Here is a 16468-nt window from a genome sequence, read left to right as displayed (position 1 = left end):
AGTTCATGTCTCACTCCAGAGCAGGCGTGCTTCCTCGGGTAAGGTCATGGCCACGGCAGTCCAAGGCCCACTCTAATTAAGTCACACATTTGAGTAAATGAGACAGTCTGCTGTAAGGGGCGAGGGGGCAGGAATGCTGGCTGGTGCCCGACACACAGCAGGCACTCAAATATTACTCACTAAACAAAAGAACAAAATGTATGCATAAGAGTAATAAAGGGTGATATTGGAGATGCTAAAAACATGAGAAAGAGAAGCTGTATCTTCCATCTCCTACTGGGATGACAGATGTGGCGCACAAATTAGTGACCCATCACCGATCTGGGTTAACTACCGCACCCACAGGTGCGGAAGGGGTAGTAGCAGTGATAGTATTTGTAATAACAACAACAGTAATAATACCAGTGGCTAACATCTATCCAGCTCTAATGCTTCACATGTCTCTTATTTATTACTGACAAAAATCCTACACAATCAGGTATGTTCAGTTAATATCCCATTTCACAGATGAAGAAACTGAAGCTTAGAGTGATTAATAACTCTGTCGATATCAGGTAGGTGAAGGAGGCAGAGTCTGAAGGAGGAACCGGGCCTTATGATGCTGGAACACGTAGCTTAATAATCATGCATGAAAATAAAAGAGCACCAATTATTCCCAAGGCTCAGCAGAGCAAACGTGGTTATGATGCTTAGAACCCATTTCATTTCATGATCTTAATTGTTATATTTTCATTATAGCAATTTCAATTATCATCTTAATATAATATATTGAGTTGTGTGGCAGTAACTGATTGGTTTCCGTTTCCACCATTTCTACTTCACAGGACAATTCCTCAAGGAAAAATCATACAAGTCACTATAAAAATCAAAACTGATAAAAATAACTTTCTGAAAAAAATCAGTATTTCGAAGGGCAGGGCCTGTCCCTTTGTGACACACATCTGAGTGGACCTGTCACGGCAAAGAGGAAGCGCTGCATCAGCACGTGACCGATGACACGGCAGGGTGTTCACGGCACTCCAGACGGAGCCGCGAGACGCACACGAACCACGCAGAGCGTTACTATCAGAAAGAACCACCAGATTCAATTCGGCCGCAAGTCCAAACCATCCTTTGTGGTTTGGGGTTTTGGTTGCTGTTCGTGTTCAGACGGATCATGGAGGCCAGTGTTTCTCGTGCTTGAGAGGAAATCAGAATCATCTGGAGGTCCTGTCCAGACACAGATTACTGGGTCTACCCCCAAAGTTTCTCTTTCAGTGGCTCTAGGTAGGGTCTGAGAATTCACATCTCTAACAAGTTTTCAAGTGAAGCTGAGGACCATCACACTTGGAGGACCACTGAGGTAAGCAATTCCATTCAACAGGCTAACTTCATTAGGCACTCGGGGGTGTGACTGGTAGCTTACTTACATCCTGGCGGGCCAGTCATGACACAGTCGAGCTTAAATATTCCACATAAACCATTTTAAGGTTTCCTTATGAAGAGAAGGACTTTGCTCTCAAAACCCAAACAAATCCTTCTGTTCTATGCTCTAAGGTTATCATAACTTGGGGAAAAAATTACAATCAAGTTCAATTTCAACAAATCAACCACCATGACCATTCTATTACTGACTCTTGTGCTTTTATACTTCAGTTCATGGCGTTTCAGCATACTGGACTGGGTCCAAAACAAAATACAATTAAATGAATGTAGCCACATCGTTAAGAACCAAAACCAAAATTCAGCTACTCCCCGTACTCATTCTGTTCCTGCAAAGGCCGACATTACTGTGATGGACACTTCTCAGATTACCATGTATCTGTACCAGCCTATGGAAGTTTCTCTCTCTGGCTTAAATTTTGCCTGGGGAACAAGGGAAAGGAAGACACTTTGTTTTGAAGGTCAAGTCTATGCCAGTGTGCTAAAGAGGTGCCTAAATAAATAGGAAGTTTGAGATGCCAGTAGAGCTGTAATTAATCAAAGGTCACTAACTATAAGAGTTTTTATCTAAGATTTTCCAAAATGTAAATATTCTTCTTGGGTTGAATATTTAAACCCACAGACATTAAAGGTTAACCACATGGTCAACTTTCAAGATTCCACTCCCAGGTGACCCTCACACTCCTGTATGGGCACAAGTCCCTTTCCCCCCCATGTCCCCCTAGCATGCTGACATCCTACATGATATCGACAAGCTCTTTTCTGGCTGTCTCCCCACTGGACTGTGAGCTCCACGCATCCCGGCCGTCACAGACTGTAGCATATGAGCAGCATACAGTAAATCCATCATCACTGTCACCACCAATATAAACGGCTAACACCTTCCTTCTGACCTACTGTTGCGCATCGTACAGGAGTTATATATCATTTACACAGATTAGCTCCTCGCAAGCCTCATGTGAGGTGGGTCCTATCATCATCCCCATTTTAGGCAAGTGAAGCTGGGAGAAGTTAACTAATTGCCATCAAAGTCCCACAATAAGCAGTGGAGTCTGACCTCAGGGCAGAAGCTCAGAGAAGTGGTCCATTTAGATGAGTCTTGTCTGACACCTAGAAATTTCAGTCTATTAACACCTGCAAGACATGAAACCCTTCACTACATACAGGGCCCACATACAGGGCCTTCACTACATGCAGAGCCCACTTAAGGAGGTAGGCAGGTAACTCCTAAAATTCATCCCCGAGGAACGAAGGGATGCCCACTGTTCCGGCCAGCCCTCCATCTCTGGCCCCTCCTGGTTGTCTGAGTGCCCCCGCTCCGCGTCTACCAGGTCTGATTGGGTCAGGGTCAGCAGAGGGGATTCCAAGCAAGTGTCAAAGGTTAAAGTCAAAGAGGTAAGTATCTGCACATTTAGTAATATCTCATACTCTCATTATGACCACTTTTTAATGAAGGCAGAGAGTGTTAACAGATCTTAGGCCACCAAATGCTCCCTAGGAGAGTGATAAACCACAACCAAAGGAGTGAATGCCTTCGGGGTATCACCCTGATTGGCTCCGTAGCCCCATTTGCTCCCATGGGAAGTGACAAATCAGATCTCTTTAGAAAGTCTTGGAGAAAAGTTTCTCTTATCCCACCTCCACTGAAGAAACCACACTCATGAGCATTGGAAATCCTTAACACGGTAAATAAACATTTCTTGTCACCACTTAACTGTATTAAAAAAACACACTGGCGTTCCGGCCTGGATTACCAGTTCACGGATCAACGGTCCCCTTCTCATGTTGACTGTTTCTTCCTTCTCGCCTTGCCCGGCAGAGAGAAATAATTCAGATCTACTCCAAGACCTGTGTTTAAATCATCACTTCCTAGACGAGTGATCTTTACAGGGTGGCACCTCTGAACCTTGATTTCATCAGCAAAATGAGGACAACGCCTTCCTTCTAAAGGCGTGGCGAGGAGAAATGAGGTGAGGTATGTGACAACCTGGGAACAGTACCCTGCAGTTAATGACCTTTTCAGTAAATACTCCCTCTGCCCCTTATCTCTGGTGCAAAGGCAAAGAGCTCGAAACTAACCTTTTAAATTCAGTGTGGTTTGCATCTGAATAATTCAGCTGTTTTGTGGTATTTCCCATAGCCCCTTCTCATAGAGATCAGCAACATGAGCTAAAAATCTATAAACCCAAAAATATCAGTACAGGATTTAGCCTACCTAGTAAGCTATTCAGGGTAAGGAAATAGGTAGATAACTCCTAAAATTCATCCCCGAGGAATGAAGGAATGCCCACTGTTCCAGCCAGCCCTCCATCTCTGGCCCCTCCTGGCTGTCCGAGTGCCTCCGCTCCGTGTCGACCAGGCCTGACCGGGTCCAGAGTCGGCAGAGAGCATGGCCCCCACGTGCACACTCTTTATGCATAGCTGGGGTTCCTGTCCTACAGGGCCTGTAACCCCCATCACGACTTCTCTTTTATGAGCCCGGGCAGCAGTTGTCAAAAAGCGGCCCATGCCCGAGCCAGCCCTTCTGGGCCCTCACGGCTCCCACCCGACATCCTCAGCTCTCTCCTGAGTCTCCTAAGCAGAAGGCACTTCTCAACATTACACTCGGCAATAGGACATTTCTTAAGGAGAAAGAGCACCCTTGCCTCGGTCATGCGCGCCCACCCAGGGACCACCGGCCTTGTCAAACGTTTGTGGGCTGAAAGAGAGCAAGAGATGAAAAGGTTTGATACAGTCCAAAGGCCTGCAAAAGACCCCAAACCTCTAGATTCCTCTTAAAAAACAAAAACAGGCACCCCAAAAGCTCTCAGTCCTGTCCTGTTCGGTCTCCTTTCAGAGACTCTCCGACAAGTCCGCAGAAGGCTGAACCTCGGGGACGGCGGACATGGAGAGAGGAAAACAGGCCGATCTCCCCTAAATTCTTGGTCCCCAGCTGATGTTTTGGTGTTTCTGCTGGATCTCTTTTTTCTGTGATGCCCACAGGACCACCGGCACCCTTCTCCGCCCAGCAGGCGGCTTCCTGGTACATCTGCACCACGTTGAGTGGTGACACAGGCTGAGCAGATTCAACAGACATGGGGGCCCTTGCTTGGGTTTCTTTATTTTGAAAACAGCTAACGAGAACATTTTTTGGTTTTAAGGGAAAAAACCTCTTATATTTTATTTTTTTTAAATATTTTATTTATTTCTAGAGAGAGGAGAAGGGAGGGAGGAAGAGAGGGAGAGAAACATCAATGTGTGGTTGCCTCTCACACGCCCCCTACTGGGGACCCGGCCTGCAACCCAGGCATGTGCCCTGACTGGTATAGAACCAGTGGTCATTGGTTCGCAGGCCGGCGCTCAGTCCACTGAGCCACACCAGCCAGCGTAAAAACTCCTTGCATTTAGAAACACAGACTAAACCATTTACAAATGAAATCGATACAATATCTAGGAATTTCTTCGAAATAACGTGAGAGGGTGGGAGAGGATTAGGAAGTGGACAGAAGAGGACCGTCCAGGGGCAACCACTGGTGACACCAGGTGACAAGTACACAGGGGTTTGCTCTACTTTGCCTACTATTGAATACACTCAAGTTTTTCCATAATCAATTGAAAAGACACAGGGGTAAAAACTTACCCAAAGAGGGAAAAAAAAACATTTGGCCACTAAACGTTTCAACGTTAAAGTATCATCTAGGCTGGTTCCTCTTACTATTTAACTACAGTGCCTTTATTTTTAAAAATTACAGTTCAGTTCATGGAATTCTTTAAAATTATCACATACCCAGTATACAATGGTTTTCACATTTGATGAAATTGTGCTATTTGCAAGATTTTGAACTAATATTTCTATTGGACAATTTGCTTTCTTTTAACACCAGAATCTTTTGGAAGCTAAATATCAGACATACTTCATTGGATCCTCAAGAAGGTAAGACAAAAGACAAGAGAAAGTGAAGGGTCAGGGAGGTCGAGCAGTCTGCCCGAGGTCGCACAGCTGGTGAGCGGCAGAGCTGAACCTGGAGCCAGGATTGGACTTCCACACCGAAATTGAGATTCTTCTGAGTAGCAACATTCTTCTACTGGGTTTTGTTTGGGGTTTCTTGTTGTTTTTTTAAGGTTCTTACAGGCAGTTAAGATGCCAGCAGCTATTTCACTGACTAGCATTTGATGCAATCCTCGAAAACAACTGGAAGAATATTTAAACATAAATATGGCTTTAAAGTATAGAATACCGCCCTGGCAGGGTGGCTCAGCTGATTGGAGTGCCGTCCCACACACCAAAGGGCTGTGGGTTTGATCCCCAGTCAGGGCACATGCCTGGGTTGTGGGTTCAATACCTGGCTAGGGTACGTGGGAGGTGACCAACAGATGTTTCTCTCACATCAATGTTTCTCTCCCTCTCTAAAAATCAACAAACATGTCTTTGGGTAAAGATTAAAATAAGTAAATAAATAAACAAAATAAGTTATAATACTGAGGGATTATGATTTGGATATGGCTGGTAAATATTCAGCAAATAGAAACTGCCCGCTCAATATGAAAAGTACTCATGCAGCTTAAGGTTGTAAACTTTAATCATTCAGTTTGTAAACCTCAGTGGCTGAGGGGGCTTTTCTCTCACAGATAATGGGACCTGCACTCTCTACCCACAGGTCCCCGTGTGCCGTCTGTGGTGTCATTCTGTCACCAAATTTAAGCACATCTGTGTACAAGGAAGCTTGTGAAGGTATATATTTGTAAGTGTGAGCATTAATAAAATATTTAGAAATGCCACTTACACACTGTTTTTTTTTTATACCTAAAGCTGAATCTATTAGTTTACTTTAAATTTAAACAGCTCATGGACAAAAACAAAAAGAACCTATTTGGGCTAGTTACTAATTTGCTTAGAATGAGAAAAAAATGCATGTTTGGTATCACCCAAAGATTAGCGCAGGTCAGAAATACAGTGAATAAACCAAATCAAAACCGTTCTTATGAGATATCTAGTCCTATGCTTAGCCATAACACAGCAGGTGTGCAATATAGGTGATAACTAAATTAATTAAAATATGAAAACCAAAATTTAATTTCAGGATAAAAGCTAAAATATACCCAAATTCAAATCTATGCTATCTTTTCCTAGCTTTAGCAAAAAAAAAAAATAAATCACAAATTTTCCATTAAAATATAGTTTCTTTAATATATACAAATGTTTTAAGTTTCTGAAAATAATAAGTATAGGCAAAATCTTTCAAAATACTGAAAGGCTACCAATGCTAATGAAAATTTAGGTATATATACAACTATAAAACTTCACTTCAAGGAAATTAATAATTCTGCTAAAGGTTTTATCTGTCCTGATTGCTTCTAGCTTATTCAAAAGTAGTCCTCTGAGAGGTAAAATGCATGTAATAAAATAAGCAATCCTAAAGCCTATTCAAACTGTTCACAGATGTCTGAGCTACATTTGTAATTATTTTAATTTCATGGTTTTATTCAATATTAGAGACCCGTACTTTAAATTAAAAAAAAATTAAGTTATCTAATATGGCCATATACTCAAGGCACCTCACAATAACCCCTCACTGTCAGGTATTATTATCCTGATGAGGTACTGTCTTCCTGGATTTAGGCAATTTGCTCAAGGTCACAGAGCTAATTAAGTTCAGAGCCAAACTTATGTCTGGATCCAGAGCCTGCGCTGCACTCGGCTACATTTCTGGACTCACGACATAGCCCTTCTTGGTAATTATTCAAGTTTCACCTTCAGACACTGATTGAAAATAGGGTCTACACTTTTATCTTTCTATCTACTAAGAATTTTCTGAAAGCCTCAGAGTGGAAGTCCTTCGGTTTTAATAACATAAAAGGTGATGAGAATCAACACTACATTTGGAGTTAAAAAAATAAATATTGCTATACATTTATCATGGTAAAATATACCTTAATTTCTGCAAGGACAACTTTCTTTGAACAATTAAAACATAAAATAAAATGAGTTTCATCAGGAAAAATTAAAATAAAGGCTAAAGTTACAGGCGCCCTGGGCCTTGAAGAGAAACACCCGACACGCACGCTCTTATCCACCACGGGACCGAGAGCCACGGTTCAATAGCAGAGTGCTGAAGAAACGTGCTGATGGGTCTTCAAGCTTATTTTCCTTAGGGCAAGACAGAGAAAAGTCCTAAGAGAAATGAACTTAGACTTTAAAATTCAAAGTGGACATATGTTAATATTAAAGATTACTTGTCCACGTCTTTCTCCTGAACACCAACAACGATTATTCTCAAAAGCTTAAACTCATGAACTAAGTAAGTAGCATCTTTCCTGTTGCAAGCAGCAAAACACACATTCAGTAGGCTTGCAATACACAAGCTCTTCCCGAAAGATGCTAAACAATGTGGCGATCGTGTCCCATGGCTTCCCTGAAGACAGCCACCAAACAGGATCGAAAAGCTCTACCCCAGGATCGAAAAGCTCTAACCCACCCGGAGTCTACTCCACCAGAAAAGCAATCAAACCTGGTTAAAAGGCTTTCTAGAAAAAGGCGTAAAACTCAGTCTGGCAGGCTTTTCCCGAAGTTTTTCCAGTATCTCAGTTCTGCTGGAGCCAGAACCATCCGGCCCATACTTGTCAGTGGAAAAAAAATTAGTTTCCCCTTCTCTAATATAAATAAATACAAAGTCAAAGAAACTGTTTTCTATGCAAAAAGCTCTTTTGGAACTATATTAAAAACAAAACATGTAATGAGGTTGCACTTGAGACAATTTTATAATTCACCATGACTTTCAAAACTGAAGCAATGCAGTCAACTGTGTTTCAAAATATAAGACAGCATATCCAATTCTGAGGACCCATAAACCGACACCAGAAGGAGAGTTAGTTACTGAGGAGACACAAGTTATTTGCCCAGTTCAGACAACAAATCTGTGGTGACAGCATTCTAAAGTAAGAGCAAATGATCCCTACGTCCGGCAGTGTCTCGCTATCCATCCAGTTTCAGTGTTGTCTTTGCGACCAATTCCGTCTCCCCCTTTTTCTGCCTACTTCCTGGTTCGTAGCTGATGGAGGTGGGAAGACAGCTGAGCTGAAGATAAGCCAGCACCAGAATAGATGGCACCCAGTTCCCCTCCACTTTCCCGTAAGGACAGGAGATCTAGGCACCGCTCCAGGGAAATGCCATATTCAAACAGAGTAAGTGGCTGGTGCCTCCACATACTGTCTGGTCTGGACAACAGAATTCCAGGATGTGCTCGACAGGAGGGGGCGGTTTGGTTCCCCCTTCATGCAGAGGTCAAATCATGTTTGCCGTCACGTGAACACAGACCGTGTTTCTTCATTTTGAAATTGGGACAGTAAGACCAGGCCTCGCGGGACTGAGAAATCTTACGTAAGTGCGGTAACACATGTGAAAGCACCTCGCTAGCTCAGCGCCTGGCGTGTAACACGTGCTGAAAACACGGAGAAAAAATTTACTTGAATACTATCTAAGTCTGACATTTGAAAGTGGATAAATATATGTATTCTATTATTTTCTACTTGCAAAATGCTATCTGTAATCAGCTTTGGACCATCACGGACCCATCATTCTCTGTAAAGTTTTTCCTCTCATCTGACATGCTTCTGGGAAGTGTGTCTTCTCCCGCCGCCCCATCCTTCCCACCTGCGTTACCTCCATGTGAAGAGGCACCAGAGTAAAATGTTTGCGCCAAAGCTTGTGTGCGAATGGTAATAACAATAATTTCTACCTTGTATGATTGTTGAATGAATTAAATGAGTACATAAATGTAAAACACTTAGAATATCATAGGTGTGTTAGCTTTATTAAATATCTAACAGCTTAGGCGTATCTGAAATTTGGATTTGAGGTATATCATCTGAATTCACACAATGAAATATTTAAGTTAAGCAAGTATAACTTAGAAACAAATTTTAATATGAAAAATCCCCAAATATAATGCCTTATCATATCAGTTATTTAGAGGATTATTCACATATTTGCAATCTTTGCTCCTCCTCCAAAACATGGATACAAAGAGAAGGTTAGGCCTGGCCAGAAAGACTAATTAAAAATGTTATCATTTATTTTAATTCACTGTATGCACTCAAACCTGCATTAAATGAACATAAAAACCATTCTGATTCACTTCAAATTAAAATAAACATTGCCTACTATTAGTTACATTTCAGGTAAATGATTTCCTTTTAATAAAACACTATCATGCTAGTCTTTGATTGATACCAATATTATAAAGTAGCTATATAAACTCTATTCTGTAATGTTTGTGATAAATTTAAAGCTCTCTTCCACCTAAGGAATTTTTTCTAATAGCAATTAAAATCGAATTACTGATATCTAGAAAATATCTTTCCTAAAATCAATAGCATTCAAGGTAGTAGGTTTAAATAAGATAGCAATGGGTCGTGTTTTTTTAAAGAGTGGATTGTGGTAGCAGTAGTTCAAATTTCACAGTAGCTTGCTTTAGGGCGGAAGGGAATTTAGGAATCTCCCAGGTCACCCCCACATTTCATAAGGAAACCGAACCCTCCCAGTGCTCTGACACTGATAGGGCCAGAACACAGCCTACCGCTCCTGACTCCCAGCCACAGAAATGCTCCTTCAAGTTTTTTTCATATCAAATTCAACCAATTTGTATCAATGCCAAACTATTTTTTGTGCCAAATAATTAATTCAAAAGAATAATTGTTAACACACACACACACACAGATACACAACTGTACTCATTCACGTAAGTAAGCACCACAGCAGCCAGTTTACCAGCTCCTTGTGATATTTCCAAAACCCAATTAGGGATTTCATGGCATAAAGATTTTTTCAAATCACTTATTTTGATTACGACTTGCAAACTGCCCCAGTGCTGGAGCCCACATACTCGTGCAAGTGAGTGCGCTGTCCCTTGCTCTCCCTCTCCCTCGGGCTCTCTAAAATACTGTGAGTGGAGGTCAGCAGCATTTTCTATAATCCTACTCTGTTTGAGTCAGGTGTGTTGACCCATCCTGGCCACTCTCAGCACTATAGACAACAATTCCGAGGGAAGAGTTAGTGTCTAACAATATATTTTAGTATGGATCCTAGTCTATTTTATTATTATTTCATAAACCAGCTTAATCTCTCAAGAAACCAACTGATCGAAAAACTTCACTTTTTAAACACATTCTATTAGTGCCATAAAAATATTAGTCATGTGCATACATGTGCAGTTTATTCATTTTCTGAAATTTTCGTTTTTCCCAAAGCAAACCTTTAACAAAATCAGTCAACTGAGAAAGGAAAATAAACCATGAAGTTATTCCACCAGCGTATAATAGCAAAATAAAAAAGAAAAGTATTAGTACATTCGATATTCAATTCTGAGCCACTTAATCCAGTTAAAATGTATAAAATGCCATCTTGGATTTTTTTTAATTAGCAATATATGAATAATTCATAAAAGTTGCCTTTGCACTAAATTTCCCTTAAATTTATGCTCAAAGAAATAGCAAAACCAACTTTTTAAAAATTGACTTCATGGTATTGCCAATGTTTTAAACAGCCTTTACCTGACCACTAAAACACAGTAATTTCTCTCTTCAATTTCAGTAAAATGCCTCTCTAAAAACTGAAGCCAACAGCTTTTTGATATTTATGCAAAAAACTATTTTTTAAAAATCTAAAACTAAATTTAACCAAGTATTTTAAGTTACATCTTAACTACTACACCTGAATCCTTACGGGGGCAGGTGGGGGGGATATTTACTTCCTTGGAATGACCCGACACAGTGTTTTCTTAGCAAACTCCCCCCATCACGAAGTAAACTATTAATTAAAACAGATTAATTCTGCATTTAATCTGTTGTAGCCCTTGCAGAGAGGTCTCTAAAATAACACTCCAGCTATAGCACTGTGCATGTATAGTCATACGTGTATACAGATACATTTATAATCCTTGTTTCTTAACCTAGAGTTTGCACTCTTACCAGCTATGCACTGCTGGGCAAGTTATTATATCTTTCTGATACTTGATTTTCTCATCTGTGAAATGGGATAATAATTGAACTTACCTTGTGGGCTTGTGAGGACTGATTCAATGTTAGCTTACCACCTCATATAAATTTCCTAAGCACATATAAATGATCATACTCCCAAAATATACAAATTCAGTGGGGCATTTGGATGTTCAGTTAACTATGACATTCCCTATATCCCTTATCTCTCGACTAGACTGGCTGCTTATTAATTCAAAAACATCAAACAAATGTGAATCTTGCAGAACAAGGATACACTAGTGGCAAGAAAGACAAGTGATCTTGGCCTGGATCTATTATTAGGCATGGTTAATTATCTACACCCCGAGTGTTAACACTGGAAGAGAAACAAATGGGTGAAAAGGCATCATTAAAAGAGTCACTCTGAGATCTACGGTTTCACAGTATTCAAAAATAAGTGGGCATGAAGGAGAGACTTATATCATTTCTCCAGTCGCCCTTGCTGACACACGGCAGGTCAGAAATTGCGAAGAGGTTTCAAAGGAAATGAGTGAGTTCGGACTGCCCGGTTCAGAGAGGTCCCAGGTTTAAAATATTAGCAGTGAGAGAACTGCAGTTTCAGTTTAAGAGTTGGTTTTCAGTACCTCACCACCTTACAGCAGAGAAAAGGGAATTGTTTGGTTATAGAGGTACTGCATACAGGTAGAAAATGCTCACCAGTTTCCACGCATGACAGACATTTGTACCCCTGTCTTATTTACGCTCATGCAAATAAGCAGGGAAGAAGCAACCCTGATTCTCTCGTCAGGCTAGAGAGGTGTTCCAGTTCATAATTACGACATCACTGACTACCTGGTATGAACTATGCCAAGTCACACAACTATCTATGGGAAGATCACAATGAGAAATCTACCAAAGAAACAGCTGAGTATTTGGTTCCAAATTACACTCCTCCCCTGCCCAAACGCTGTCTGGTAACCAACCCGTATTCTAAGAAGAGCTCTGATATGAGCCCAGACAATTCAAACGCTCTTTCCTTATTCATCTTAATCTCTGAGTGGAACACAATCTTACCGGAAAAGGAAAAATGTTGTCAGCCCTGTTCAGGCTGTCCTCCATCCAGGACTTGGGAGCAAAGGCAGAGCTGGGGCGGGCGTACTTCTGCAGCTGAACATGATTGCTCGCAAAATTTTTCTTCAAAGGTGAGATGGAATTCAGGGGCGTTATTCCTCCATTCAGCCCCCTGCGGTGGTCGCGGCCTTGGGAACCTCCCCAGCCACCATACCCGCCGCCCCCTGGGCTCCAGGAAGACGAGGGTGTCGGAGAGGGGCTCTGGTAGCTGCTCCATGGAGAGGGGGGCTTGTTGAGATTATTCGCCAAATGCGGCAGCTGGTTGAAAGCAGCGTTTCTGTGTGTGAAAGGTGGCGGGTGGGGACTGGCAGGAGACCTCCTCTGCTGCTGATGCTGGCTGTGATGATGCTGGAAGTGAGGATGATGAGGGTGGTGCTGTGAGAGAGGCCCGATCTGAGGGGAGAAGCTGCCTCCGAAGCCAGGGCTGACGTGGTGGGGGAAATTTTGAAACAACAGAGCACCGTTATTAGCGGAAGCAGCTGGGACCCCTCCCTGGTGAAAGAAACTGGCATCCTCGTTGATGATCGTGGAGGAGGAAGGCGCGATGGCGGCCGACCAGTTACTGAAGCCGGTGAGCGAGGACGCACTGGACGTCAGGGTCTGGGTGGAGGTGCCCAGCCCCGCGGCCTCTTGGTAATCAAACCCTGTCAACACTGGCGACTCGATTCGGATTTTCTCCTTCCCGTTGCCGTTTTCGGAAGAGCTGTCCCCCTGATTTTCCTCCGATTTTGCCTTCTCGGTCTCGGGCAGTATTCCAGCTTCCTGGCCTGGGCTGGGGGAGAGCTGCTGCTTGTCCAGAGGGTCTTGCTGTTCCTGTTGCTGACTTTTTGCTTTCTCTGACCCCAAGATCTCATCCTGAATGTTGTGGGCGGCGGGAGCAGGGAAGAGCCAGGCTGAGCCGGCGCTGCTGCCATTGGCAGCTGTGTTATTATTTATAAAAGCAGCAGGGCTGGGGGTGGCATTTTGGTGATGGTGTGGAGGCTGCAGGTGCGGATGGAACCGGACTGGAAAAGCAGATTTATTCCCAGTGTTGCTTTGCACTAGCACTCCAAACCCGTAATCCCCCATTTATTATTTTTAGGAGCAGAATCTTACAATAAAAAAAAAAATGACAACCTGATGTCTCACGCCTTTGTATCCTCTACCCCAAATGTGTCTGTTTGAAATGTCTTATTTATAGCTAGCTCAAAGATCGCAGCTTATCACCCTAAATAGTTCTGATTTGGAATTCTGGTCTCTGAAAGGGGAAAAAAAAAAACCCTGAAAAATCAAAATCTCTTAAAACATTGACATGAATCCAACTGGGCTTATTTCTAGGAGGCAATAAAAACGAAGAGGGTAAAAAATCAAGTCTTTGGTTAGTAAAATAGGCGCTTTCTTTTTCCAAAGGAAAATGCACATGAATGACAAAAACACAGCTCCTCAAGCATCTATACACGTAGAAGAATAAGCATCGCGCGGAGTAAAAATATATATATATATATATATATAATTTAACAATCACATACGGTCTTCCTCAGCAGTTTAGATTCACTCACGTAGAAATGAGAACAGGGCTAAAGGGGGGAGAATACGTTCTTTTCTTGGCAGCTTGGTTAAAAAAATCAGGAATAATTTAAGAACATTATATATTATATATTTATAGATAGATAGATAGATTATATTAGATTATCTGGGGCGGGAGGCGGGTTCCTGGCTGCGGGCGAGGCAATGGGCATTGACTAGTGCGAAGGCGCTCGCAGGGGGGGTTCGGCCGCTCCGGGTCCCGCTCCCGCTCTCGCACGGGGCGCCGCTTCGGCCTCTGGCGCCGGGGCCGAGGCTCCGGGTGCAGGTCTCGCCGCGGTCGCTGCTCCTGGGCTCCCCCCCGGCTTCCTCTCCCCCATGAAACGGGCTGGAGACTCCCGTTTCTCCTCCCTCGGAGGGGGTCGCGATCGGGACGGATTAGCGAGACTCGGCGACGAGGAGCCGGCGGCCCGGGCGTGCGGGGACCAAGGGGGCGACCTGGAGGGTCCTGCGGGTTCGGCCTCTTCCCCTCTCGGCGGCTCCGGGGTTTTTTCCCCTCATGGGACCCGGGGGCGGTTTGTTCGGTTCTCTCAGTTCGATTCTCCGCGGGGGGGGGGGGGGGGCCGAGAAAGAGGAAAAAAAAAAAGGAAAAACCCGCTAGTGTAGTTGTCCTAACGGAGAAGGGCCTCCCCCCTGAGCTCTCTCTTTTTCCCCCGAGATTTTTTTTTAACTATAATTTAGAAGGCTTTTGTTTTCTCCTCACGGTTGCTGGGCCGTCGTCGTCGTCGTCGCCACCGCCACCGCCGCCGCCGCCGTCGTCGCTTTACCCCGGTCCCGCAGTCCCCGCGGTTGTTGTTGCGGACTCCGCCTGGCTCGTCTTCGCTCCTTTTTCCTCCTCTTTCTCCTCTGCTGTCGCCGCTGCCGCCGCCGCCGCCGCCGCCGCCGGTGCCACCGCCGCCCGGTGCCCGGGTCCCGCAGCCGCGGCTGAGTCCTTCTCCTAAGGACCGAGCCGAGTGAAATGACAACCAGCTGGAAAGACCGAGAGACACTTCCGGTTCGAAGAGGGAGGGGAGGGGTACGGCGGACACACCGCCCACCTGCCTAGAGGCCAATCAGCTGTTAGAATTTAGACTAGGCCACGCCCCTCCACTTACGTCCCCTCCCAGGAAGGTCGAAACGGTACCTCGGGAGACGCCCCTTCCGCTGTGCCTCTCCCAGGGAAGCCGGCTGCCTGGAGCCAGCTCCCCAACGCAGTGAGAGCGCAGCTGGTCGCCATCTTTAGTGTGGGCAGAGGCCTCCTTCGCTGTTTGTCTTCCCTAGCCACACTTTGCTAGGGCAGCATGTGGAGACGCGCGGAAGAGAACAGATTCCTTGAGCACCACGAAAAAGAGTCAAGGTGTTGGGGATCGGTGTTGGGGATCGGAGTGGCGACCCTCGAAAACACGGATGAACGGAAGGACTGCCCACAGTAAAGGTGGCTGCCCAGGCGTTACTGGCTTTGGCCCGAGCTCCGCCCCAGAAGGAGTCTTCCCAGCAGCTAGGTGGTGCCTAGAACTGCGTACTACGTCCCTTTCCTGGATGTAGACCTCACGCGTGACTCTCCCTTCATCTCCCATTCCCCCACCCCCACCCCCAGCCTGGCTCAGCTCTGGCGTAGCCTCTCAGGCGCAAAGATACAGCTGCCCTAGGCGCCGGTGGCTGATCCCTCATCCCCACCCCGTTCTAGTGCACCTTACGTGCTGTAGCAGAGGGACATTTTTGAAACGAAAATCTTGCAGTTTTGAAAATCCTTACCTGCTCAGATCTTTTCTATGGCTACCCATTGCCTTGCCTAACTTTTGCATTCAAGGCTTCTGCACTTCTGTGGGCAGTAAATCATAACGTCTCACCTCCCTCCAAACACCCCACACCCTTCCTGTCTTCTGCACCTGTCAAACCCCTATTTAGTTTTAGGAATCAGTTCAAAAGCTACCCACTCTGTCTTCTGAATTCTCTCTAAGCATCCACGCCCCTGTGTACACCTCATGCTTTTTGTTTTTTTAATCACAATATATTGTAATGGTTGTTTATGTTGGCCGCACCTGTGCTCAACTGTGGGCGCTTTTCAGAGAGGACCTTGTCTTTCCTGAAGGACAGTCCCCTTTCCAAGTCTGAATGATGGCATTCCTTCTGCCATTTGGTTTGGAGCGCACATCTCTCCGGCTTTCTTGTTTAGCTTACTCACTCGCTGCTGCTCAAGGGTACATCTTGTTCATCTCTGTACACTCCCACCGCTGTGACAGCCATTGGGGTATGGGTTAGTGCCTCGCTTCAGCACCAGCCCTGGAGGTGCAGAGTAAGCGAGTGTTTTCCTTTAGCAGGAAATTAAACATGAAAAAAAGAGAGAGAGAGAGAGAAGAAGAAGTCAGAGTAGAGCCAGAAGTGGCTATGACAAGAGTAGGGATAAAAGAGAGATCAT

The 16468-nt window shown here is 44.3% G+C and overlaps 1 protein-coding gene across 4 annotated transcripts in view; it reads right to left on the bottom strand.

Annotated features, from left to right (window-relative positions):
• CPEB4 (cytoplasmic polyadenylation element binding protein 4) overlaps window positions 1-15043 on the bottom strand; it is a 56895-nt gene extending 41852 nt beyond the window's left edge. For all 4 annotated transcript variants that reach the window (XM_028527412.2, XM_028527413.2, XM_028527414.2 and 1 more), the window contains exon 1: window positions 12451-15043. In XM_028527412.2, coding sequence (XP_028383213.1) covers window positions 12451-13575 — 1125 coding nt within the window. In that variant the 5' untranslated portion in view covers window positions 13576-15043. The remainder of the gene's footprint in view (window positions 1-12450) is intronic.
• Window positions 15044-16468: the final 1425 nt, after the last annotated feature.

This window comes from Phyllostomus discolor, chromosome 13, assembly GCF_004126475.2.
Source record: "Phyllostomus discolor isolate MPI-MPIP mPhyDis1 chromosome 13, mPhyDis1.pri.v3, whole genome shotgun sequence".
In the NCBI taxonomy this organism is placed as follows: domain Eukaryota; kingdom Metazoa; phylum Chordata; class Mammalia; order Chiroptera; family Phyllostomidae; genus Phyllostomus; species Phyllostomus discolor.
The sequence above is the reverse complement of the archived record's forward strand: the minus strand, read 5'-3'. Positions and strand labels throughout refer to the sequence as shown.